Source organism: Corvus hawaiiensis, chromosome 4, assembly GCF_020740725.1.
Source record: "Corvus hawaiiensis isolate bCorHaw1 chromosome 4, bCorHaw1.pri.cur, whole genome shotgun sequence".
Taxonomy (NCBI): domain Eukaryota; kingdom Metazoa; phylum Chordata; class Aves; order Passeriformes; family Corvidae; genus Corvus; species Corvus hawaiiensis.
Window position 1 is genome coordinate 2420513 of NC_063216.1, and position 24664 is coordinate 2445176.

Here is a 24664-nt window from a genome sequence, read left to right on the forward strand (position 1 = left end):
ATGCAACAGCCTGGAAGGGCTCCAGAGCAGAGACCCTGAAAAACACAACCCAGCTGGTCTGAGAGATAATAGCTGCCAAGTGAGTGTAGCTGTCTGCAAGAAGTCACGCACAGGGACATGGCTTTGACTCTCTGTCCTTGGATAGTTTGAAATGTGAATCAAAGTCATCAGGCTGTTTTTGCCATGCTGATGAAGTGCTCTTGCTTAAAGACTAAAGGAGACAAAAATCTGTATTTAATGGCCATAGAGGTCCTGAATTGTGGCATGGGTTACTGTCTACTCACTTATAGTTACGACTGCATATTGGCATAGAATGTTTCTTTCTGTTAATTGTATTCTTAATGATTGACATACAGCCAATACACGTAGTGCTGATATTCAACAACAGGTATTTTTCCTTCTGTCTCTAGGATCTTTGCTTCTTTTCCTTACAAAGTCAACCGACCACTTTGCCTGAAGGCAGGGTGACTGCACATGTGTGGTCATGCAGGGGGATGTGGGAGCAATTCTCTTCACCAGTTCGAGCTGATGTGTGGCAAATCAGACTCTTCTACACAGTGAACTTGAGTATTGCTTTGATTCCATAGGCTGGACTGGGTTTATAGTGCGAGTTCTGGCTTAGACAAAGTTGACAGAAATGAAAGGTAGTTGTTAATATTAAAGTTGGTGGATGAGGTGAAAAGGATTTTATGTGTAACTGTTAAGTACAATGCACATCCAGTAGAAATATTGTGCAGAAGCAGCAGATTTTATTGCCATTCTGTGATGAGGTCAGGGATAGCTCTATCAGGAAAGGCATTGAAAGTATTCTCCCTGAGATGCAGAATGCTTTCTAGAGCTTCCCAAATAAATGAGGAACAAAGTCAGTGCAGTAACCACCAAAGAGGTGCAGGATGCTACTCACCAGCAGCCTTGACCACTTTTACTACACTGTGAGCCTAGCAAAGCAGTATTTCATCTGGCTCATCCTTCTTTCCCACTGACATTTTAGGATCTAATCCCTATAAATGTAAAATTAGGCACCATTTCTCCTCACAGCATATTAAGAGACATCATTTTAATACTTCTGTCCCAAATTTTCTTAAATTTACTCATGCCACTTTTTCCTATCAGAATCTGAATCCCCCATTTTTTATTTTCATGCACTATCTTTTTAACTTATTAAAGAGGGAAGATCACCTCTATCCCCTGTAGGGAGGATGATAGAGCACATTTTGTGTACATCCAGTTTGTGGCCCTTTAAGATTTATCTTGTGGCTGTTCAAGGGTAAGCATTTAGAGAAGAAAATGCGGCTCTGATGGGGTATGAAAGACATGCTCTGCTTCTTTTTAAAAATAAAATCAGACCTATGGCAATAGAAGCACTAAAGGACACCATCTTCCCACACCACTTCCCTCTTGTTTCAAGCCAGAGCTGCTCCACCCACTTGTTTTTGTTTTTAATTACTTCAGATTGGGATTACAGCCTATGGAAATGACCTAGCTGCATGATCCTTAGGAAGACTCACTTTTATTTATTTTTTTGGCTGCTGATTTCATTATGAGTAATGAGATTTTGGACCCTTGCTTTTCACCACAACCACAAGGTCCTAAAGCGGGAAGAAAAAGTGAGCCCTGCCTGAGAAGAGTCCCCGTCTGACTGTGCCCGGTCTCCTCAATGCCTGGGAGCGAGCGAGGGCGTGTTGGTCGGCAGCCCACGGCTCTTTCCTTGGGACGGTGTAGGCTGGCCAGGGGAGCGGGCAGGATCCAGGGGCTGCGGGCAGCCCAGCGCCTTCCTTCGCCTCTTCCCTGACGCGCCGGACGGGCCATCCCTCCCTCCCTCCGCTGCCGCAGTGCCCGCCAGGGCAGTGGGAAGGAGCAGGAGGTGCCCGGGAGCCGGGCTGAGGCCCAGGGCAGCCGCGGCTCGGGAGGAGCGGAGCCCATCTGAGTTAGGCGGTCCGAGGGTGGTTTCGGGAGCAGCCAGAGGTCTGGATGCCTCCGGTCGTGTTCTGCGTGCATCTGCGCGACCCCGTTTCCCCGTTTCACAAAGCGCCGCCTGCGTGCCCAGACCCGCGGGGGGGGGGGAGCCGGCATCTCTGCTGCGATCCCTGGCGGCCAATCGGCCCTCTCCGGGCGGCCGGGAGGCCGGGATTCCCGGGAGGAGGGGCGGGATGGCCGCAGCATCCCCGAGCCCCGCGCGGGCACGGCAGCGCCGGCGGTGCCGGGCTTGGCGCGGGCCCCGCGCGCTCGGGGACACCGCGTCACCGCCCCGCCCCGCGCTCATTGGCCGAGGCCGCTGCCCATCGGCCCGGCCGGCCAATCAGGGTGCGCCCCTCTCGGGGGCGCGGAGGCGCCGCGGCCGCAATAAGACGCGCGGTCCGCCCCTCGCCCGGCCCGGCGGCGGCTGCGGCGCTCCCCGTGAGGCGGCGCGGCTTTAGCCCGGTAATTCCCCGGAGCTCCGGGTCGGGGCGCGGGTAGCGGCCGTGGGGGACGGGGTGGAGCGGCCCTGGGCTCGGGGGGGCTCTCCCGGCGGGGCTGTTCCGGCGCTCCGGGGAGGGATGGCGGTGTTGTCCCCCTGGCAAGCGGCGGCTTCCCGAGGGGGCCGTGGCTGCGAGGCTCCGCACACGTTTGCGTGCCCGGGGCTCTGTTCGTGTTTGTGTGCGAGTCGCCGGCAGCCGCGGGTGTTTGCGCGTGTCCGGGAGGTGGTGTCCTACTTCTGGCCGAGCCTCCGTGCTCGGGGAGGGCTGGGACACGCAGGTGCTCGGCACAGGGACGCCTTATAAAAGGGATGAGCAGGGGAGCTTGTCCCGGCTGGAGCAGGAGCCTTGGAAGTGACCGCCTCTGGTATTAGACCTTAAAATTGTGCTTGGCCGAGAACTCTGCCGGTGTAAGATGTTATTCTGAGCACCGTGTGCTGCTCTCCAGTGCTGGGGCTCTGGGTTTCTGCTCTCTCACAGAGTGAACCGCAGAATGGTTTGGGTTGGAAGGGACCTTAAAGGCTGTCTAGCTCCAACCCCCCTGCCATGGGCAGCGACACCTGCCACTAGACCACGTTGCTCAGGGCTCCAACCAGCCTGGCCTTGAGCACCTCTAGCGATGGGGCATCTTCACCTTCTCTGGACAACCTGTTCCAGTGCCTCTGTGCTGGGTCCAAGTCTGCCGTCCATATCCTCCACGGTGTCCCAGAGCTTTTGGTAGATTTTTGCACACTAGAGTTATGGTAATTGCAGCCTAAACAAATCTTAGGGTGCAAATGATATCCCGGGGCATGTGGGAGACGTGAAACTTTCCCTTGTTGGAAATGCAGGAGCTGTGCGTTGGCATCTTTTTTTGGGAGAAGGCATTTGGTAGCTTTCCCAGTCTATACGAGGGGTATGTGCTCTATTTCTTGAACAGCTTTGAGAGCAAATGGTGGCTGGCATAGCCATTTGCACTTGTGGGCTCTTTCTGTGAGCACTCGATGTTTATTCTTTCCCTGCAGGTAACCAGCCAAGCGTGTGTGGTGGCCTCTGTATAAAGCAGCTCTTGAGTCTGTGCTGGGATTTGTGTAGGTTGTTCCTTTGCTGTAGGAAAGGTGAGTAGGATTATTTCCATGTGTTGCTCTAAGGCTTTCTAGTTTAAATGCTTCCAGAAGTGGACTGATATTTAAACAACCCTGTGACTGCTAGTTCTTCCTAAATTTGTTTCAGAATTGTGCTTCTGCCTAATGTTTTATGTAAGTGAACTGGAGTTTATGGCACCCAGATGATATTTGGTCTTTGTGTAAGTGTATCTTTTACACTAACTAAATTTTTTAGTGTTTTTGGCTAAAAGTACCAACGAAACTTTTGCAAAGAGGTGCATCACCCCTATTGTTTGGTCTTAATTTGGTTTTGTAAATTATGTAATCTATTCCTGTGGATAATAGAATCAGTTAATCTGGGTAATGAGGTGTCTGCAGAGATAGAGATTTCTGTGGAGCTGTTTTGTGTGTAGTAGTTCATGCTGTGAACACACTGCAATTTTTTAATTGTATCTGTGGTATGTTCAGGAAGGACCAGTTGCTTCAGGTGGAAATGCTATTAAATCCTTGTTTTTGTTATACACCTAGGATCTTAAAGGGTGTAGTTTAGTTTTGTATCTGATGTGCCATGACACCTGAATCCTAGCAGTAGCTGATTTCTTTGCTTAATGTGCAACTGATTATTTGGAGTGGAAAAAGTGGACCATGCAGGGGATTTTGTCTGAGGTGTTCCTTGCCATGCACAAATCTCAGCCTGCCTCTGCCTGAAATAAGACTTCCTTTTGTATTTATCAACTGTCTGTTGTGTGTCAAACAATACCTCCTGATATTCTCTAAAAATCTCAGTCCTCAAAGGCTTTTTAATCCTGAGCTGTGCCTTTAGGCAGAAGTTAGAGCTGAGGAGGTTTTGCAAAGTGCCCTTGTGTGATGTATACTCTGTCTTAACGTGGAATTAGAGGCTGCTGTTACAAGCAAGATCAGATTCCTGAGTCTGTTAATGAATTCAACTTTCCTAGACACTTTTTTTTGAAAGTCTGGAAAAATGAATGCTGGTATTGTGCTGGGTGTTTCCCAAAACCCAGAATGCACGGGCCTATCCCATCCTGCTGACCTAATTCAGGGTCACAGTGGGCCTGAATTTGAGACGCTTGGAGTGTGATTGAAGCAGCTCCAACTGATTTGAGATGACGGGAGCTCCCTTAAGTGTGTTTCTTATGGAAATCTAGCCCAAGGTTGGGTGTGCAGAAATCAGAGCTCAGTCTCCCACTGCCCATGGTTTTGAGAGCACTTAATATTCATCTGGTGTGCAGTAGTCCCCCCCCAGTGCAGAGTTGTATTTTTGTATTTTTTCCCCTGCTCTTTTCATTGCCATCTAGACTGTGTCTCAGGTCAGAGGGGTCAGGTGGGGCCTTCAGAGTTGCAGTCCTGTGTTAGGTGGACCTTTCAGGCATCCCATTGTCTGCTAGCAGATCTTTGACCACCTTGGCAGACCCTTAGGTGTGTGGTCAAAATGTCTCTCCCATTAAAGACAATCCAGAGGTGATGCTGCTTGGTCAAGAAGGAGGAGAAAGGTACTGTTTGACTTTGTGAATGTGTAGCTGTCTGACTTAATGAGGACACAATAGGCTTTTTGTGCCCACTCCAAAAGTAAAAGCGTTAATCCTGGTGCCTAAGAATCTGGCATTGTAATTCGCAGACAAGAGAGGAAAAATAGACTTGAAAGTCAGGAAGAGGATGAGATAATCTGTGAGGTCACTTGTGGATTGAGTGAAATGAGGACTCACTAGTTGTACATTGCACCCAGAGTATCTGTATTGTGACACTTGAGTGTGGAGGAATGATGGAGGAGGTGGCCTGGAGAAAAGATCAAGCATAGACTGGCATAATTAGCAGGACAGGATGGGGATATGAGGAAATTATGCAGAGTGTGACTATGTTGACATCTCCTTTGAGAAAAGCCGATAAGGTTCTGTGTGCTGCCAGTTCCAGTTCTGTGGTGCCACTCTCCAGTTCCTCTGGTTGAGGGCCACAGCTGCTGTCTGTGCCTGCATTCCCTTGGTGCAGTGAGGATCTGGACAGCCCTTAAGGGCTTGAGCTACGTGTGGCACCTCAGAGTTCCCCAGTGAGAGAGATCTGCTTCTCTGAGAGCCTGTGATACTGAGTGAAGCTCTGTTTAAGCACTTGAGGGAAACCTGTAGGCTGGAGTAGCTTGTCCAAATCTGCTCCTAATCAATTGTTTAAAGTGGGCTAGTTGCAACAAGCTGGGTGAAGGATGGCACTTTTCCTTCCCACATCTCCTGGTTTGGAATTCATCCCACTCTTGATTGTAAAATCACACTCAGCAGACACTTGTTTCTTTGGTTGTTTTTATTCTGATAGTTGTTTACTTTTTACTGCCATATTGCTGTTTGTAATGCATTATCTGTGGGATGTTTGATGTGTCTGTCTCGTGTCTTTGTCCAGATGTATCACTATTAGATGCCACACCAGCTGCCATCTGTGCTAAGCTGCAACCAAAATGGCAAAGTATAGGCTCGTTCTCCTAAGACATGGGGAAGGAGCCTGGACCAAGGAGAATCGCTTCTGCAGCTGGGTGGACCAGAAGCTGAGCAGTGATGGGATAAAGGAAGCTCAGAACTGTGGCAAACACCTCAAAGCGCTGGGCTTCGAGTTTGACCTCGTCTTCACCTCTGTGCTGAGCCGCTCCATCCAGACTGCCTGGCTTATCCTGGAACAGATGGGCCAAGAGTGGGTCCCCATTCAGAGCTCCTGGCGGCTGAATGAGCGTCACTATGGAGCCCTGATCGGGCTCAACAGAGCAGAGATGGCTCTGAATCACGGTGAGGAGCAAGTGAAAATCTGGAGGAGAAGCTACGATGTTACCCCCGCCTCCCATCTCTGAATCTCACCCCTACTACGAAGAGATCTACAACGATCGCCGCTATAAATGCAGCGATGTCTCCCAGGATAATCTCCCAAAGGCTGAAAGTCTCAAAGATGTGCTTGACAGACTCCTTCCCTATTGGAATGAAAAGATAGTGCCAGAACTGAAAAGCGGCAAAATGATTCTTATCTCTGCTCATGGGAACAGCAGCAGGGCATTGCTGAAGCATGTGGAAGGTAAGGGTCTTTGTTTTAGCCTTTTGCTCTCCTCCTTACTCAATGGCTTGGAGCTTTATGTCTTGTTCTATGGTGTATATTACTTACCTGGGCAAGTTAATAATGTCTGTGGTCTCCAAGGAGAAAGTAAAAAGTTGGTCAAGGAATCAAACTGAGAGATGTGGAAAGGGGAGAGAATTAGGTTAATGTAGTTAAGAAAGGGGGCAGACACTTCCATTTTATTTCTCACTGTACATTTAAAACCTGTATTCTAAACCAACTTTGTGGTTGGTTTAGATAGGCAAAAACTCTGCAGGCTCAAATTATTTTTGGATTTTTTCAGCTGCTTTGTGAGGTTTGAAATAATCATCTCTTCACTGAAAAAGCATTGCTGTAACACAGTGGAATAAAAGTGCTTGACTTGGGTTGTGGAAGATGTTCTTAATTTTACCCTGGTGGGTCACCCTGATAATTTTTTGCTTAAAAGTTATGTGACAGGGGTGTTTCTGCAGAGAGTAGGCACTTGCTAAAGCTTGTGGAGATACTGTAGCATATTCCAATATAGAAAATGCATCCCAATAAACAGCCAAGTTGGTAGCTTAGCATAAGGTTTATTTATGACAGAATGGCTTGTGTTGGGAGATATCTTGTAAAGGCCATCTAGTCCAGTCCCCCTGCAATGAGCAGGCACATCTTCAACTAGATCAGGTTGTTCAGGGCCCTGTTCAACCTGGCCATGAATGTTGCCAGGAATGGGATATCTGCTGCCTCTTTGTGCAACATGTTCCAGTGTTTTACTAGCCTCATCATAGAAATTTTCTTTCTTATGTCTAGTCTGAAACTATCTTCTTTTAGATTAAAACCATCCCCCCTTGTCCTATTGCAATAGGCCCTGCTAAAAAGTCTGTTTCCATCTTTCTTAGAGGCCCTCTGGAACCTTCTCTTCTCCAAGCTGAACAGCCCCAACTCAGCCTTTCCTCACAGGAGATGTGCTCCATCCCTCTGCTCATTTTTGTGGCCCTCCTCTGGTCCTGCTCCAACAGGTCTTTCCTGGGCTGGAAATCCCAGAACTGGTCTTGGAAAGGACTTATTTGGGACTTAACAATAAAAAACATCCTTTTCATTGTTAGATTCTTCCTTCCCTTCTTCTTTCATCTCCTGGCTTCCAGGCCATCCTAAACTGGAAGTCGAACTGTATTAATTTCTTTGTGGGTTGAGCAGAATTTAGTGATTATATATGCGTGAATGCAGACTACTACAGTTGTAGTTACAAATATGCACAGACTGGATTGTGTCCACTCAGGTTTTTTCTTAGTTGTAAAATCCTCTGTTCTGTGGCTCTGCCTGCTGAATACTTTTTGCATTTGCCCATGCTGGAACAGTCAGGACATCAGGAGTCAGAAGCCTGGGAAATAAGCAGGTACAAGTGGCTTCTGGAGCTAGGGAGGCTGTGAATCCTGGGCTGCAGATCACTGCTTGGATGAAGGAGGAATGGCTGGTTCAGTCAGTTCCATGATGTGGTCCGAGTGGTTGTCCACACTGTGTGAAGTGATAAAGGAAAAAGGGGAAGAGGGATCTGCAACTGTGGTGACTCCCCTGCCTCCCAAGAACTGAACTAGTTCCATGAAGCCATGCTGGCCAAGCCCTTTGGGGGTGAGATGATGACAGCTGAATGTAGCTTCCAGCAGAGACCCTGGGCCACCTTCTGTGCAGGCCTGCCCAGGGGCTGGCAGCATCAGGGGCTGGGAAGGGTTACTTTGCATTTAGTATGGCTGAACTTCTTGCTGCATTGAGATCAGAGAGGAACAGTGCTGCAGAACTTTTCTTTGGGACAATTGCTATCTCTGTGTAACTCTTCCAGGACTGCCCATACTCAGCCAAAATAAAATAAAGCTATCCTTTGTCTTGCAGTATACCTTGACCCTCCCAGCATATGCTTACATAGGGAAATGTGAGGAATCCTTGGCACAGGATCTAGTTCTGTTGACCAGGGAACATCTGTGGAGTACTCCAGCTCCCACATAGGAACCTGCTGGCTCTCCTGCCCTTTATATAGTAGAGATTGGATTTCTGAAGAACTGGCCTGAAGGGTAGCATGAACAGAGCTCAGAGATACCTGGTATTGCAGTCTGCCTTTGTTGTTTTATTTTTGGTCCCCCCCCCCCCCCCCCCCCCCCTCCCTCCCCGGCCTAAATCTAGCTGGATCTAAGAGGTTCCTTGTCTGCATTGCTGACTGTCCCTTTCTCTCCTGAAAGGTTGTGAGTTGCTCTGCATCCCTGCTAGAGTTGGACCTGATTTAACAGTGCTTAAAGTTTGCCAGTCTACTGTATTTATAGCACCCATTGTGAGATGGGCTGTGTTTCTGTGGATTTTTTGTTTTGTAAGCTTAGAGTGTCCTGCACTTGAGTGGAATTTTCTAAGCCCCTCTAGCTTAGCTGGAGCCTTTTATTTTTTGCTTGGCATTTTGAAAACTGGGCTCCAAATGCCTCAAGCAGCAATCTTGCATGGCTGCTTGGATGTCTTAGTCATGGTGTTAACTTGATCTTGGAAGATGTAGCTCAAACTTTAAATGGCAGCAAATATGAATGTTTTCATTCTGTTGGTTCTGATGAAACAATTCTAATTGTTTCAGTGTAATTTGATTTTTTTTTTTTTCTAAAACACTACAGAGTATCCCTTGAAGTTACTATTTCAAGGAAGTATTTTCTTGAAACAGGACTGCAATTCTCTGAATCTCTGTGTTTTCCTTGTTCTGAGTAATTGGTAAAGACCTGGAAATGTAGTTCTGCTTTCTACTTGCATGCAGTCGTTGGAGCAACAGTATCATGCTCAAAAGGCTTTGATTGTGGGTTTGGGTTTTGTTCTTGTTTTCTCTTTACACAGAATGGACCTTGTTAATGTGTGTGAAATGTCCACAGGATCTGCCATGCTAAATAAACATCCTGGATGCACAGGATCTATTTGCAGATGATTTTTCTCAGTTCTTTGGGGGAGGATACTTTTCTCTTTATCTAATAACCAGTGCTTCATGTTGGAATCCTCTTGACAGTGTCCTTTTATGAAGACATTCGTGTAACACTTGAGACCACCTTGCCCTGTTTCTGTTGAAGTGCTGATTGGAGACCAAGTCCAATGGACTGATTTACCAGATGACTGGCAGAAGGATTGATGGGCTGTCTTTTCTTTCTTCCCAGCCATTTAACCCTGGGGACTGGTGTTGAGTACCTCAAAACAGGGCCTTGTGGAAGGCCTGATTCTAGAGTTTCCAACCTGTTGAAAGGTTGTCACCTCTTGCATGTGGTGTGGTGGTCACTGAGCCTTGTCATGCTCAGGGTTGAAACTGGAGGATAGGAGTTTCCTGGCCTCTTGAAGATACAGATGTTGTACTCCCTGGTCTTGTTGGGTTGTCACAGGGCTGGGACAGATCTCTGGGACTGGGCTTGCAGGCAGTGGTGACTCTGAAAGCCTCCTGCTGGTTTTGTGACCTGGTGAGCAGGGAGAGCAGTGCCCTCAGGATGTTACTTTCTTGCATCACTCTGAGTGTGCAGTTACAGTATTCCAGTAGTTTACATGTTGGAGCTGCACATTGTGGCACCTGGTGTGGATTGTGCTGAGGGCTCCTTAATAGGATTATTTCATTGATTTAGCTGCTTAGCCTTCTTAAGGAAATACTGCTTCTGTGAGTGTGGTGTCTGAGTGCAGTTGCAGGAAACAGCTTGTGACCTAACAACTCAGTGCTCCTGAAATGAGATGGTCTTGCTCTCCCTGTCATTTTCCCCAGTCTTTGCTCAGTGCTCCTGCTGCTTATTTCTTGTGAGCTTGTTGGGCCTTACTGCAAGTTACCTTGGCCTGTGTTATGGCCACTGCTGAGCAGTGCTCCTGCAGCATCAGGGCTGCCTCACCAACATTGTCCCCAAACAGGCTGGGGCTGGGCAAGCTCTTGGGAGGGGACGTAGCCAGGAGAGCTGACCCAAACTGACCAAAGGGATATTCCTTACCCTTTATGATGTCTGCTCAGCAGTAAAGGCTAAGGGAAAGGAGGAAGGATGTTTGTAATGGCATTGGAGCAATAGCTCTGCATACTGAAGCCCTAATTAGTGACTGGACATTGCTGGCCGATGGGAAATAGAGAATAAATCCTGTGTTTTTCTTTGCTTCTGTGCTTGGCCTCTACTTGTGCTTTAGTAAACTGCCTTTATCTTGGTGCACACATTATTTTTTCATCTTTTCTCCCCACCCATTGTGCTGAGGATGGGAGTGATAGAGCAGCTTGGTGGGCACCTGGTGTCCAGCCAAGGTCAACCCACCACAGTTCTTTTTTGCCGTAGCCCCCTACTACTAAAGCCTGGCTGTGCAAGTGTAATACAGACATAGAAAATCTTGGCAGGCATGAGTGAAACAAATGTAGATGGTATGCTACAACCATGGTTGTAGCCCACCCATCTTTCTTTCCTTAGACTTTGCACAGCAAGATAACATTCTGTCAAGATCAAACACCAGATTCTAACACTGTGCTCATTTCCCTCCTCTACCCTGTTGAAGTTAGATCTTCAGTCAGCCTGCAGGGAGGGCAGAAAGTGGCTCTGAATATTTAACTTACTAGGCTAAGGCTTTAGTGTTTTCATTAAGCATGTGGCAAGGATGCTATGATCTGATTTAGAACTCAATTACAAAGCACCAGTATTAAACAAGCTTTTGTGGCTGAATTTATGCATTTGATCTCGTGTATGATCTTTTATTGGATGAATCATCTGGCCTCAAGTGCAGTTGACATGCAGGGGAGGAGGGCTGTAGTTATTCTCAATAGCTCTTGTGGGTGTTGGGTTCCTCTGACCATAAGAATAGAAGGGAGGAACTTGGTAAAAACAGGTGAAAGGGAAGGGGAAGCTGAACCAGCCCTTGTAAAAGTGCTGTAGGTGCTCAAAATCAGTGGGGTTTGTCTCTGCAGGACTTTGCAAGGTACAAATATTTCAAAACTCTCCATGGGCTACCACATGAAGGTGAATTCTTAAGCTTGCCTGGATGTACTTCCAGTTTGTGTGTTTGGTTACCCAGTTCAGTTAAATGGATGGTAAATGAGCTGGGGAAGAATTCTGAATGTGATTTTTAAAGGTCTTTTTTGTAACAAGTGCTGTACCAAATTATTATCGTGTTCATGTACCTGACTGCTTCCTGCTATACAGCTAAGGGACAATGCTCTCAGGATAGAGCAGGGGAGATGTCCACTTGAGGAGTGTAGGTGCCTGGTCAGCATTTGATCTGGGGTCCTGAGGAAGTCATCCTGAGTACTTCTGTAGTGTCTGTGGGTTCTCATGACTGTAAGTAGGTAGAACTGGGGTTTAAGCCTTCTTGGGTAAAGACTGCTTCCAGCAGCACAGTACTTCAGCAGTGCTGAGACCCAGGCTTTGGTATTCAACTGGAGGGAAGAGTGTTGCTTCTTCAGTGGTCTTGTTTACCATTGCACCTTGTAGTCAGCAGTAGAGATCTTGCCCTGATTTCACCCTTCTTCCCTGTGCCATAGGCTGGGTTGTGACTCAGGCCAGCTTGGATGGGGCACAGGAAAAGGTCAGCTGGTTATAATTACAGCACATGGAGTAACTGGATAGCAGTCAGCTCACACTCCAGCCATTGCAACTGCAGGGCATGATCTCTTTGCTGTCCTCCTGGCCTGCTGGCTGGGGAGTGTTCTGGTGAGCTCTCCCTGCAACCAAAGAGCTTGTGTGACCAGCCTGCTCAGCTTCTTGCTGCCTGAAGAACACAAATACCATACACAGCAACAGAACACTGTTGTTCCTTTAGGATTTTCATCTGACTTCAGCTTGTGTTTCCAGACTTGTGGCTGTCGGGCAACACTTCTGTATGATGAAGAGTCCCGAGGAGAAACCATCATGTTTGCTGCTGTGTGTTTATCCTAGACTGCGCTGTTTTGCTTCATAAATCAATACTAGTTGACATTGTGGTCACTTTGTGTTCTGTAAAAACAGTAAAATGCATTTCTGAATTCATGTAGCTACAGCTAGTTTTGTTTAATCCATCTCCAGAGGAAACGTTTAAATATCATGTCTCCTGACCACATTATGTGGTTTGCCTAAACTCTCCTGCATGACTTCATCTGCTTTGTGTATATATGCATGGTTTAGTCTGGGAGACTGAATTTAGGAGGTGGGTAGAACACTTCCTAGGCACAGATTCTCTGGGGACGTACGTGGTGATGTGTGTGTTGTTAAAATCTAATGTTTAAGAATCCTTGAAATAGGAGCTCAGGCAGCTTGGCTGCTTGTTTTGCAAACAAAAGTCCATGAGAACAGCGCTTGTGCTTGGTGAATGGATGCAGTAGTTTTCCTGTTCACTTCTGTGCTGTTTTTAAATTTCAAGTACTCTTTGAGGTTTTTTTTTTTCCCCTGTAGGTCTGATTCTGTGGCTTACACCAGGTGAATTATTTGTCCCTTTGTATGCAAGAATTGCTTAAGCTGAGTGTGACTTGTTTCAATGGACTGATGCTGAATGTGTAACACGGTCTAGGTTTCTTGTGAGGGTTTGTTTGTGGTGCTCCATGCCCTTCTGAAACTTAGGGCTCACCCAAGTGCTGAGCACAAAGCAAGAATAGGTCACTGCCGAAGTTGGGTGCTGGTGTAGTCTCTGGGCAGGGGCATATGGTCCTCACCTCATGAGTAGTTCTGTTTTGTCTGACCTGTTGTCACCCCACTGTTGCTGAGTTGCTTGACTCGTGTGTGTTTTCCTGTTAATATGCTGGCTCTGCTTTTCTACTTAATGTGAAAATCACTGGTGAATTTATACCCATGTGTCCTGAGGACCATCTGTTTTGTCAGCTGCTCAGGAGGATGTTTGCTGGGTGCACCTAGGTCTAGTTTACATGGTATCATCACTTTAGAAGCTTGGTTGTGTGCATTTTCCAAGTGTGAATTACTCAAAGCTGCCCCGCTTCACAATAGCAGGCTGCTGCTGTGACCCCAGTGCTTCTGAAAAAGGGAGGGAAAAGGCAATCTTGATGTTCCCAATGACACTAGCTTTCTTTTGCCTGATTTTTTTTTTTTTTTTTGAGGGATAATGATTTTGCAGTCACTGCTTTTAATACAACTATTTAGACCTTGTGTGGAAACTTTACTAGGATGTTTGGTCTTGAAATGCTCTTGGAGGCTTTGGATGTGTGTTTGATATAAAAATAACCAGCAATTTCATTGAGGTGAGAGACCCAGAATGTGTTAATTACACATCAGCATAAAATAAACTTTGTTTCCAGGTACACATTCCTTTAGTTAAGTGGAAAAGAGAAACATGCTCTAAGCTGTACAAATTTACTTTCTGCCTCCTTTTTCTTCCCGTTCCCCTCCTTTGAAAGTGGAAATGAATATGCTGTATGTAGTAATTCTGAGAACAGTACTGTGGGCCCTGCTATAAACTTGCTTATGAGAAATCAGATGTGGGTCAAGAGTGATTCTCACACAAGAAGAATTACATACTGATTTTTGTGACAGTTTGTGTGAGAAGAGTTGCACAGAAAATTTAAGAGAAAGATTAACCTTGTTATCCCACCTTTTTCAAGAGCCTGTGTTGGCTGCTCAGCAGAGGTTGTTTCATGTTGGAGTAGCACATGTGGACTCTCATCATCTTCTGTGATGTGTGACTTGGGAAATTATGGGGGGGAACCTATTGTGCTCTGTGTCCTGTCTTAAAGGAACAGTGTAGTCTCCAGGGCAATCCCTTCCTGTTTATTTCACATGTGTAGGCTGCAGAAGTGAAGAAACTGTCTTCACCTCGATGGGAATTCTCTCCTTCAGCTGTTCCTAAAGCACTTACCAAGCTGTGGCCTAGCTGGGAATTGACCCTTGAGTGGCTGGTGGTGTTGATGGAGGCTGGAATGTGTCCTTGACTGTTTTAAGACTGATAACCTCAGAAACAAGGCAGTAGGCAATGAGGAAGCTGTAGGTATAACTCTGTTTTGTTTTTCTTTGGCAGGCATCTCCGATGAGGACATCATCAATGTTACCCTCCCCACTGGTGTGCCCATACTTCTTGAACTTGATGAGAATTTGCACCCTCTGGGCCCTCACCAGTTTCTGGGTGATCAAGAAGCTATCCAAGCTGCCATCAAAAAAGTGGAAGATCAAGGGAAAGTAAAATCTGCTGAGAAGTAAAATCCCACTGTGTAACACAGCTGTGTTCAGTGTGGTAGTAAGTGACGGTGTGTGTATGACTGCTAGGTTGCACTGTGTGAATGTCTCAATTTCAAGCACTAAATAATTGGAAGGGACAATTGTTGAGTCTCAGGTTGGTAGTTTAACCCTCTGCCTTTTCAGAAACTGGAATTTAGATAGCAGTGTGAGGTTTTCGATACTGGAAAAGGAAGGAGATGATTCAGGTAATGGAAGCTTGCAGGGCAGTCTGCCCCACATCCACCACTGAGGATGGCCCAGTAGAGAAATAAAGGGATGTGTTATTGCCAACAACCAGTCCTAATCTGTTAAGGAGAAAAGCATCAGCTTACTGGACTAAGTCCAAGTTGTTACAGGCACTAAAACTCTCACTGATAAAATGGAACCAGATAACTCTGTTATCAGCTACGATTCTTCTGTGTCAATAGCCATGTCAGTTTGTTCTTGATGGATTTCCTGCAGTCTTTCAGAACACTTCCAGCTGGACAGCTCTCTGCCTTTGGTATTTTGAGTCTTCTGTGGCCAGTTCATGGTCCAGAGAGTTTTGTAGAGATGTTCTCACTACTAGAGTTGTCACAGTTGTCTTTTATTACAGTGTATTCTGTTTTTAAGGAATCTAGATGGAATCCCTTTTCCTCCACCATCTTTGCAAAGCCTAGCATCCCTGCATTTTGCTGGCTTGCAGTAATAGGATTTAAGTCAGACTTTAGTCCACGGAAGAAGCACAAAGGTTTTCTGCTCAGTGTTTAAATTATCATGTAGCTCTTGGTGAGGGACCTGAGTACCTTTGAAACACTTTGGTAACATGTACTGGAGGTTTGATCATCCCTTAGTCAAGTTTCTAGGATAATTCCTGCTAACCTCAGCAAAAGTGACATAGGAAAAACCCCTCTAAGCTTTCCTGAGTTGCAAAGGTATCTTGATAAATGTGTTCTGCAGTAACATTACTGTGGCATTATCTGTATCACATTCTCCAAAGGGCTGGAAGAGATGCATGAAGTGTGTCAGAAGTGTTGCTGGGTGCAGCTCATTCAGCCGTCCTGCTGCCAAGGAAGGACATTCTGCCACGCCTGAAAGTGTTCTCCTGTAAACCTCTCCTCACAATCATAGCTTGATTCCTGCTGAGTGTGGCCTTGCTGTTGTTTGGCACTGGATTTGCCCAGTTCGCCCCGTGGTTGGATGTAGTGTAGCATGTGTGGCAGTCTCATGTTCTCTTTATGTACACAAGCGTCAGGGTAATTCCACTTTTGAAGACTTGCTCTTAATCTTACCTGCAAATATGAAACTGTTACTAAAGTTTACATCTGAGCCCCTGTCTCAACACCTGAGCATTTGATTCTGACCTTGGATATCAACATGGGTGACACTTGTGTGTGTGCTGCTTGAGCTGAATGTGTTCTCAGCATGGCCCAGCTACAAATCTCAATGTTGATGAGAATTTCTTTGATATGATCATAAAGTTTTAAAATCCTAGAGTAGCTGCTGCTTTGCAGTGAGCAGCTCTGTAGCTTGCTTTGTAAGTGTGGAGGGTGTTTTTTTTCTTCTGAGGAGAGCAGTGTGACAGTGTGGTGTGCCTCTGACAGTCTTGCTGACATGTGGAACAAGACTTCCCAGGTCTGATGCCAGCTCACATTAGAGTAGCGCATACTCCATAAAAGACCTCTTGCTAGAAGGTAGTTTCTCATGCATGAATGGTGCTTGGGCTTCTCTATGGTTTTGTTTTTGTAGCCCTTGTGGTAGGAACAAAATTACATGTTTCCCTTTTAAACATCAGGCTGGTAGGTTTCCTCTTCCTTTGTACAAGAAAGATGATACTTCAGTGTTTTTTGTTTGTTTTGGTTTTTTTTTTTTCCCCCTTCTGAAATTCTATTAGCAGCTTCTCTGCTACTTGATATGATACTGACTTAGTTCCTGGTGTTTTAGTTTTCTGTGCTTAGAGTAACTCTGAATCTTAGTTGATAGCTTACAAGTCAGTATTACAGTGTTAGATTGCTGATCAGCAAATGTTCACCTCTGAAAGGCCTGAGAGGGGCCACTGGCACTCAAGCGAATAAATTCCTCCCCAAACATTAAATGATGTGTGAAGCTTAATATCAAGCACATGTTACTGTAGACTCATAAACAAGACTAGCAGAGCCACCTGTTGTGAGTGGGAACTGTGTGCATCCAGGTGTGTGGGCACCCAGGCCATGTCCACATCCCTCTGGCATTGTGCAATTGTAATGCAGGCCTTCTTCAGGACGTGACACGTGGCTGCAATATACTTGGAAATGAACCCAGCTGAACTGGGAGATAGGCTCTCTCCTCCCCTTCTCTGAGAATCCTTGATCTCTTCTGTGGATGGACAGGTGGATGAGGGAATTTAGGGTGCATTAATATTTGTTCTTGCAGCTGAATGGATGAAATTGACTGAAATCATTCTCTGAGAGACATGGACAGGAAGAAGAGAACACCAGTGTGATGTTTTCAGGAGGTGTGTTTCTACAGTGCTGCTTGGGATGTGAGTAGTAACTCTGGGAAGTTTGACTTTGTTTGCTTGGATTGTGGCTCCAAAGTGGTGACAGGATTTTATGTGCACATCTGGCAGCAGTAACACCTCACAAAAGTATCAAATGGAACCAACTGGGGATTTCATTGTCCTCTTTAAGATTATTTTAACACCTTGCAGTTCTGAGAAACCTTTTAATTAAAATCCTAATTCATAAACCATCTATATTGAAGAGCAGCAACCAACTGCCATCAACAGTGTCGTAAGGATTCCTGATCTTCAGGCATAGCTACATCAGAGGGAGAAATAAGAATCTTGCTTTAGAAATCAGTGGTAGGGAAGCATTTTTCCCTCTGTTCGAGTGTGCCTCTAAGTCCTGTAAGGTAAATGGTGTTAATACAGTTAACATAATGGATGTGGTTGATTTGGTTGGTTTATGCATTTTTAACTTGTGGTTCAGTAGAAGTAATAGCTCTAGATCCTGTTGAAAACCTTTGTAAATATGGTGGAGCTGGCAGATTCTTTATAACTCAATAAATTCACCTGAAATTTAATTTAATTTGGCTTCAGTCTTTTTTCCCTTCTACTCCCATCCTCTTTTGTTTCCTTTTCAGGGCTGGTAAGTGAATAAAACTGTCCTTCAGGGTTCCAAAACTCTTCAAGCAGTGGTTTATCATACATCATGCAGTCAATTGGGTTAAAACAGTGTTGGAGCCAACACTTGCTCATATTTACATGTAAAGAAGTTGGGTTGGAGGCAATAAATACCCCTTGAAAACTATGGGGGCATTTACTTAGGAACAACAAACTTTAGCTCCGGAACAGTGGATCTAAACAAATGCTTACTGATTCCTGTGCCTGCTTTCCCTTTTAGTGAGAAGCATTGCTTTGTGATGGTGTGCTTAAAGCTGTAGCTTCTGGAGACAAAGCCAACCCCTCCATTCTCCAAAGCACTTGGGTGCCAGGCAGAGTTGTAACTCCAACGACAAGCACATGGATCTGCCAGCCTGCTGAGGGCTGCCTCTTACTGCTGACCTTCACACAGAAAGCCTTGGATGCTGGGATGATGGAGGCAGTATAAAAGTCCTAAGAAAGGTTGAACATTCAAATAGAAATGGGGAAGACACAGCTGTGGGGCTTAAAAAAAAAAAGCACACTAAAGAAACAGACTTTTTAAAACTTGGTCTTGTGATTGTGTTGAGATTGAGTGGGGAATAGAACAGATTTGTCTAAGCCATTTGTGTACTGATGTTTTACCATTTTGCAGTTATCGTGGCACTGCTGCCAACCAATTCAAAATTGTATTGGTATCTTAAGGTGTAATTCCTCCCTTTCCATCAGTCACTTCTTGTACTTGGCTTTAGTAACACCTCAGATTGTTCCAGAGCCAAGTCCACTGTTTCCTGTGTTGGGAAAAGACCATCTGAAGCCCAGCTTGGTTTCAGTCTGCCATACTTCAGTGCCAAGGGGTTTGCTTTGAAGTTGCTCTGCACAGCCTGAGGAGAGACTGACTCTACCTAGTCTCATTTTCAAAATTTCAACTTTTCTTCTTCCTTTTTTTTTTCCCCTTTTTATTATTTTAGTCTGTGGAGAGCACTTGTTCTCCAAGTTCACAATAAATGACACTTGCCTTGTGTGTCTTCTCTGCTGGCCTCAGCATCTCCTCAGCCTTAAATTCCCGTGGGCAGGAGGGGAAGTTGACATGACAACTCTGCTGCTCAAGAAAGCTCCTAGCTGTGGTGGGGACTGACTGATGATTGGGATGGAGGGTGCAGAAAGGTTTGGAATCTCGCTTTGAGAGCTGTGCCTAACAGGTGTTGCTGCCTGTCCCTTGTGTTACAGTGGCTGGAGGTTCTGGGGGTGGGTGAATACAGGAGGGAACAGAGAGCAGGATAGCTGTGCCATGGCACTCCTCCCTCCCCCTGCCTTATTCCTTGTTAGTCAGCAGCCGGGCCTTCCTGGGGCTGTTCCAGCAGCGTTTAGCAACCAGGTTCTGTCCCCGTGCTGCAGGGGGAGAGGCTCCCTGTGCTTGCTCTTCCCGTTATGCTGACAGAGCAGGGGAGGGCAGCAGATACCAGACTACGGCTGTTGCTGGGCTGTGAAGTCCCTCTCAGTGCAGTGGAGTGGCCTGAAGATGACTTCTCACGGCTCTTTCGAAAGGAAGGGCGTTGGCCCACAGCTCAGTTGGAGATGGCAAAGTAGATGAACCTTGTGGGTCCCTTCCAGCTCTGAATATTCTGTGCTTGTTGCTGTGGTGCTGCAATTGCTCTTATCAGGCTTCAGAAAGCAGTCGTGGCCCTAAGGGGACCCATGGCACTACAAGTGCTGTGTCTGCAAGTGTTAATGCCTCATCAATAGAGCCATGTTCTTCCTCAGGTGTCTCCCAGCTCCCCCTCAGCACAGCATGTGAGTATTGCCTCACCTTTGGTCTGGTACTTGCATGAAAGTATTAGGATTTACTACTTTGGTAAAAGAATCTCTCTCTCTCTCTCTCTCTCTCTCTCTCTCCCCCCCCCCCTCTCCTAGGAAAGCAGTGTCAATCCAGTGACAGCAAATCTTACATTTTGGTTGCTGTTGGCATCAGAGGAGCCAGGCAGTATTTTGCTGCCATCTTCTAGGTTGGTCATTCCTACCCATTAGGAGTAAATAGCACAACGGAATACACACAGGGAGCACCCTGATGCTGCCAGAGCTGTTCAGTGGAAGTGCCTGTTTCTTCCAGTAAAAGACTTCTTTTCTCCTTGTTCCTGGTGATGATCTAGCAGAAGTGCTGGAAAGTAGGAATGTGCATGTGCTATTAATCCCATAACCTAGACTGAGGATGCCTTGCTGAGGAATTAACTACCTAGTGCATCCTGCTTTCCTGACTGACACTTGTCAGGCTCAGTAACTACTGTGATTAAAGCTGAGCTCGATCTCTGTCAGATCTGTGGTTCTTCGGCTGTTTCTGAACTGCAGATGGTTTTTTTCAGAGTTGGTAGGGAAGGCAGTGATACTGGCTGTGTTAGGAGTGAGAAGGCAGGCAGAAAGATCCCTAAGCATCCCTAAAGGCAAAGCAATTGCACCAAGTGCAGCTGTAGGTGGACTTGTAGAAAAGCAAGTGGACAACAGGTGGAGCAAGTGCATTGTGGCAAAGTATGTGCAGGAAAACGGGATCAATTTTACACTCCTGTGTGCACATGGGGACAGCGAGCTGTGCTCAGCCTCTCCTGAGAGGCAGCACCTTTTATCTCTGCCAGCACTGCCCTGTGGTTTAACAAGTGGTGTGAGGGTGAGTTAGTTCTGCTGGGGAATAAATTGCAGTCATCATCTAGGGTCGCTTGTGCAGATTAATCCTACTTTAGTCCTGCATCAGCAGCTTCACTAGACTAGTCAGTGCTGCATGAGGAAAGGTGCTTAGCAATGAGCAAATGCCAAATTAAAGAAGAACACAAATTGGAATGTGCCTTGGATTTCAGGGATCTGATTTCAGATAGCCTTGTACTAATTTTTTGCAAGGACTCCTGTATTCTTCTCTCTCCCCATCAGAATTTGTGGAAATTTAGAAGCATTTTGCATGCTTTCAAATAGAGCTTTGAGAAAGACAGTTCAGACACCTCACACCTGTCTTGAAATATAGGGACGGATGTGAGTTACCCAAGTAGAGTGAGTCTGTAGGTGTAGCTGATAGAGAAAGACTCCTGCAAAGCAAATTCTCATTCTTGTTCTGCAACCTTTCCTAGCACATTAGTGTGAAAAGTGCTCGTTAGTGATACAAAACTCATGAGCTTTGGTTTTGCACTTGGTGTACACTTCAACCCATGCCTGTATTGGAATTTTTGAAAAATATATGCACATACACATTTCAGTTTCATGAAATGTTGTGGGAACTGGTACTCAGTTTTTCTTGGACAATAGCAAAGCAGAATAAACTTTCCCAGGGCTCATTTTCTCAGGTGAAAGCTTTAGGAGACCCTACTGAAATGAAAAGGACTTTGTTTCAATACTGGAAATCTTATGTTCTGTGCTTTCCCTTCTGTGTGGTTGGCTCAAGTGTTTTCCACGGGCAGGAATACCTCCTTTTAACTAGTACTAGTACTTTATATCCTATTGTCCTCTAGTTCCTTATTTAGCTTCTCTGCCCTTCCCTTCTGATACCTTAGTACTCAAATTCCACAGGAGCTTGGGTTTTGGTCCTATTTTCTTAGCTTGGAAAGCATGAATCAGATTTGGTCAGAATCCACCAGAAATACTGACATCTTAGTTCAGAACAATGAAAAAAAAAATGAACACTGGCAAGTGCCAAAATGGTTTCCATAGAAAGCTGCTATCTACACAATAAGGAAACAAATGCCAGTTGGCTGAAAACCCACATGGTCCTTCGTGTTTGTTTGGGGAGAAGAGTTATCACTTGGCTCTGAGTGATCCCTTTGGCTACTGTGTCTCTCACATCTTCTCAAGTCTGTGGTTTTGCCCTGTCCCCTGATGTGGCCCCGCCCTAAACTTCTCCATCCAACCACAAAGTACCTTCTCCAGGTGCTCCCACCCAGCCTTCTTCCACAGCACCTTCCTCGATGGCGTGTCCTGCCGGCTCCAGACTGCCTGTAAGAGGTGCTTAGATGAGGGGAGACAGGGTCAAGTGTGGAATAGGTTTGAGAGGGAGATACCTCTGAAAAAGCCTGAGAACTGCTGTGCTGAGGTATGGATTTCCAGCTGGATCGCATTTTATGTTTTACAGTCCTGTCTGCATTCCTACGACGCACAGGGGAAAATGAGGATTTTTATATTTTAGCTGGAAAAAGCCACCCATGTGAGAGAAACACTGAGTGACCTGTTTTCCTCTTAATAATTTTTATCTGCTTGTTCTGTTCTCCCTGTTCCTCCAGTGAAGCTCTCTCCCACCATGATGCCCAGCAGTTTTTCACAGCTGACAGTGGTGGAATTTGTTGAGTAGCAGGATCTGTAGGAGGCAGTGGAAGGGCTCTGTGGCCTGAGGGGCTCTTGCAGTGCATTTCTGTTGTGCGTGGGCTCAGCAGTGCTGCATGACAAATGACTTGTTACTGCTGTGGCTGGCCAAAGACCAGTGTGTGCCTCTGTCACTGCTGGGGAGATTTGTGGTTGTTCATCACCTCATGGATCAGGTCTTTTGCTAATGATATCCCTCAAAAAAGCATCATACTTAACAGGCACTGCTTGATGTTAATCCCTTCAGTGTCCAAGGGTGGCGTGCCAGGAATGAAGAAGAATTGGTTGAGTTAATGAATGGAAAAATCGATTACAGAAATATTAGGGGTGCTATATTAGATATGCTTGTACTCCCCAAAGGGTACTCTAAGGGCTGTCAAAACATTGGGCAATCTGTTTTCCAGTTTTGTGTAGCTTTGACTTGGTTTTCATGGAGATGAGGAAAAAGGCTCCACAAAGCCTGGTTATTTGGTCTTGGTTCAGAAGGTGCTTAATAGGTTTGCCTCCTATGTCCCTGTTTTTGAGTGTTATGCACAGTAACTTCCACTGAACTCAGCATTTTTGTAAGAGCAGGTCACTCGAAGAGCTGTCTAACTGGATGCAGAGAGCGTGAACGTGCGATCCTGTCCAGCTCTCCGAGACAGCGTGGGCAAAAAGGATGAGGATGTCATGCAGCTCCAGTTGCTGGACAAGTGTTTAGCCCTCGTGTGTTCAACTGGTGACCACAGAACCCCTGACTGAAAACAATACTGAATTTAGCTCTTTACGCTCATGTTTTGCTGTGTTCGCCTTGATTATTGTAACCTGGGATCCTTATCCTTGTTTTCCTTGCAGTAAATTGTGGAGGTCCTGCTGCCTGCAGAGGGAGAGGGCCAGACTCCCCACCAACTCTTTTTTCCCCTGGATGCAGAAGTGAAGAGCAGACTTTGAAATGCAATCTTTATTATCTTGTCAGTGTATTTCTTGCGAGATTCCTGGGAGGGCCCTTAACGACAGCAGCCTCGATGGACAGACAGGAAGAGGGCTAGACATTGCAAAGCATGAATAACGCTGAATTCTAGCCTGGTCATCAACCTAATGGAGCTCTGAGTAATAAAATGAGGTTTCTGGGAAAGCTTGAGATTTCTACCTTACCTCCTATTTACAACAGCTTTGTGCATTTTATCTTTGCAATGTGCTAAAAAGATTAATATGTTTTTAAAATGGAGTTTCCCTGCCTCTTCATTCCTGCTCTGAGAACTGTAATAAGCATTTATTATGTAAAAATTGTAGAGAGAGTAGAGCTCAGGAGTCTTCAGTTGCAATTTGCATTGCATTGGTAGAATCATGCCAGAGTTCATTCATGTGAGTAAATCAATGTCCAAAAACAGTCCCACCACTTCCAGCTCTGCAAAAGGCATGAAAATTGTTCTCACAAGTCCTTCTAATGCTGTTGCAAATGGCCAGGAAGTTTTTCGAGTTCAATTTAAACAACCATGATGCCAAGCTGGAAGTGGAGGAAGAGTTCCTGCCTTTTTTCATGAAGCTCTTCAGGGCATGTTCCTGGTAACAGTGTTTTCTTTACCAAGGGGCACTGATGGGACAGGCTTTACCTCACCTCCTCGTACATGGCTGCAGTATAAATATCCCCACTTGAGCAAGGCTCTCCCTCGGCTCCTTTTACTGACAAGAAGGACTAACAGTCCTTTTTAGGATGTGAATCATCACACTTATTTTAGACATTTCATTTAGGTGAGATTAATAGTGGCCTCCCACTATTTTCTTCTCTTCGGTGGCTCAGGGAGCTCCTGTGTGACTAGCTCTGATTTAGGATATGTTTTACAGAAGCCTCTATCTGCACAGAGGCATCACCGTGCCTGATTAGGTTGGTTTCTGAGCTGCAGAGTTGATTTTGGTAGGTGATACACATCCATTTATACCCTTTTTTGTCACTTGCCCCAAAGCTGGATTTTACTGTCCATAAAGATGACCTAGCAAACCTGGTGTCGTGTATGACTTGAGCTTCTCTTCCACCCCATCCAGGGGCCACGGGACCAGCTTCCAGGGTGCCTTGCAGTGTCCTGTGCTGCCCAAAACCACCCTGAGAGGATGTCTGCAGACTGATGTCTGTGCTCCTTGGCTGCAGCACAGGTAAATCCAGTGTCCAACGACATGCTGGGGACATGACCCTCCTCCTGGTTCCAGGCCGTGATTGCACAAGCGAGAAGGATTCCGTCAGGGTCACCACGGTGTGACTCAGGAGAGAAACAGATCCACATCTTTTCTTAGAAAGTCAAACTCTTTACAGAGCCTTGGTTTTTGTTTTCTGTAGGCTCCAGCAGGTCCTGCTGGGGAGACGGGTCAAGGTGGAGGGAACTGGGCTCTTTTCTCTCATTATTGGAGTGTTAAGTATTTTACAGAATTCTGGTGTTGAAAGCTGCAATCCGAACAGTTGAGAAAAAGTTCAGACCTGCATACTTAGCTTCCAGAAAATGCCCA

The 24664-nt window shown here is 46.0% G+C and overlaps 1 protein-coding gene across 1 annotated transcript; it reads left to right on the forward strand.

Moving 5' to 3' along the window:
* Positions 1-2336: 2336 nt before the first annotated feature.
* On the forward strand, positions 2337-17796 carry BPGM (bisphosphoglycerate mutase). The gene is given in 5 exon segments (XM_048301763.1): positions 2337-2421; positions 3461-3553; positions 5945-6365; positions 6367-6601; positions 14558-17796. Coding segments are annotated over 3 exon segments (780 nt in total). The 5' UTR covers positions 2337-2421; positions 3461-3553; positions 5945-5999; the 3' UTR covers positions 14737-17796.
* The last annotated feature ends 6868 nt before the right edge of the window (positions 17797-24664 follow it).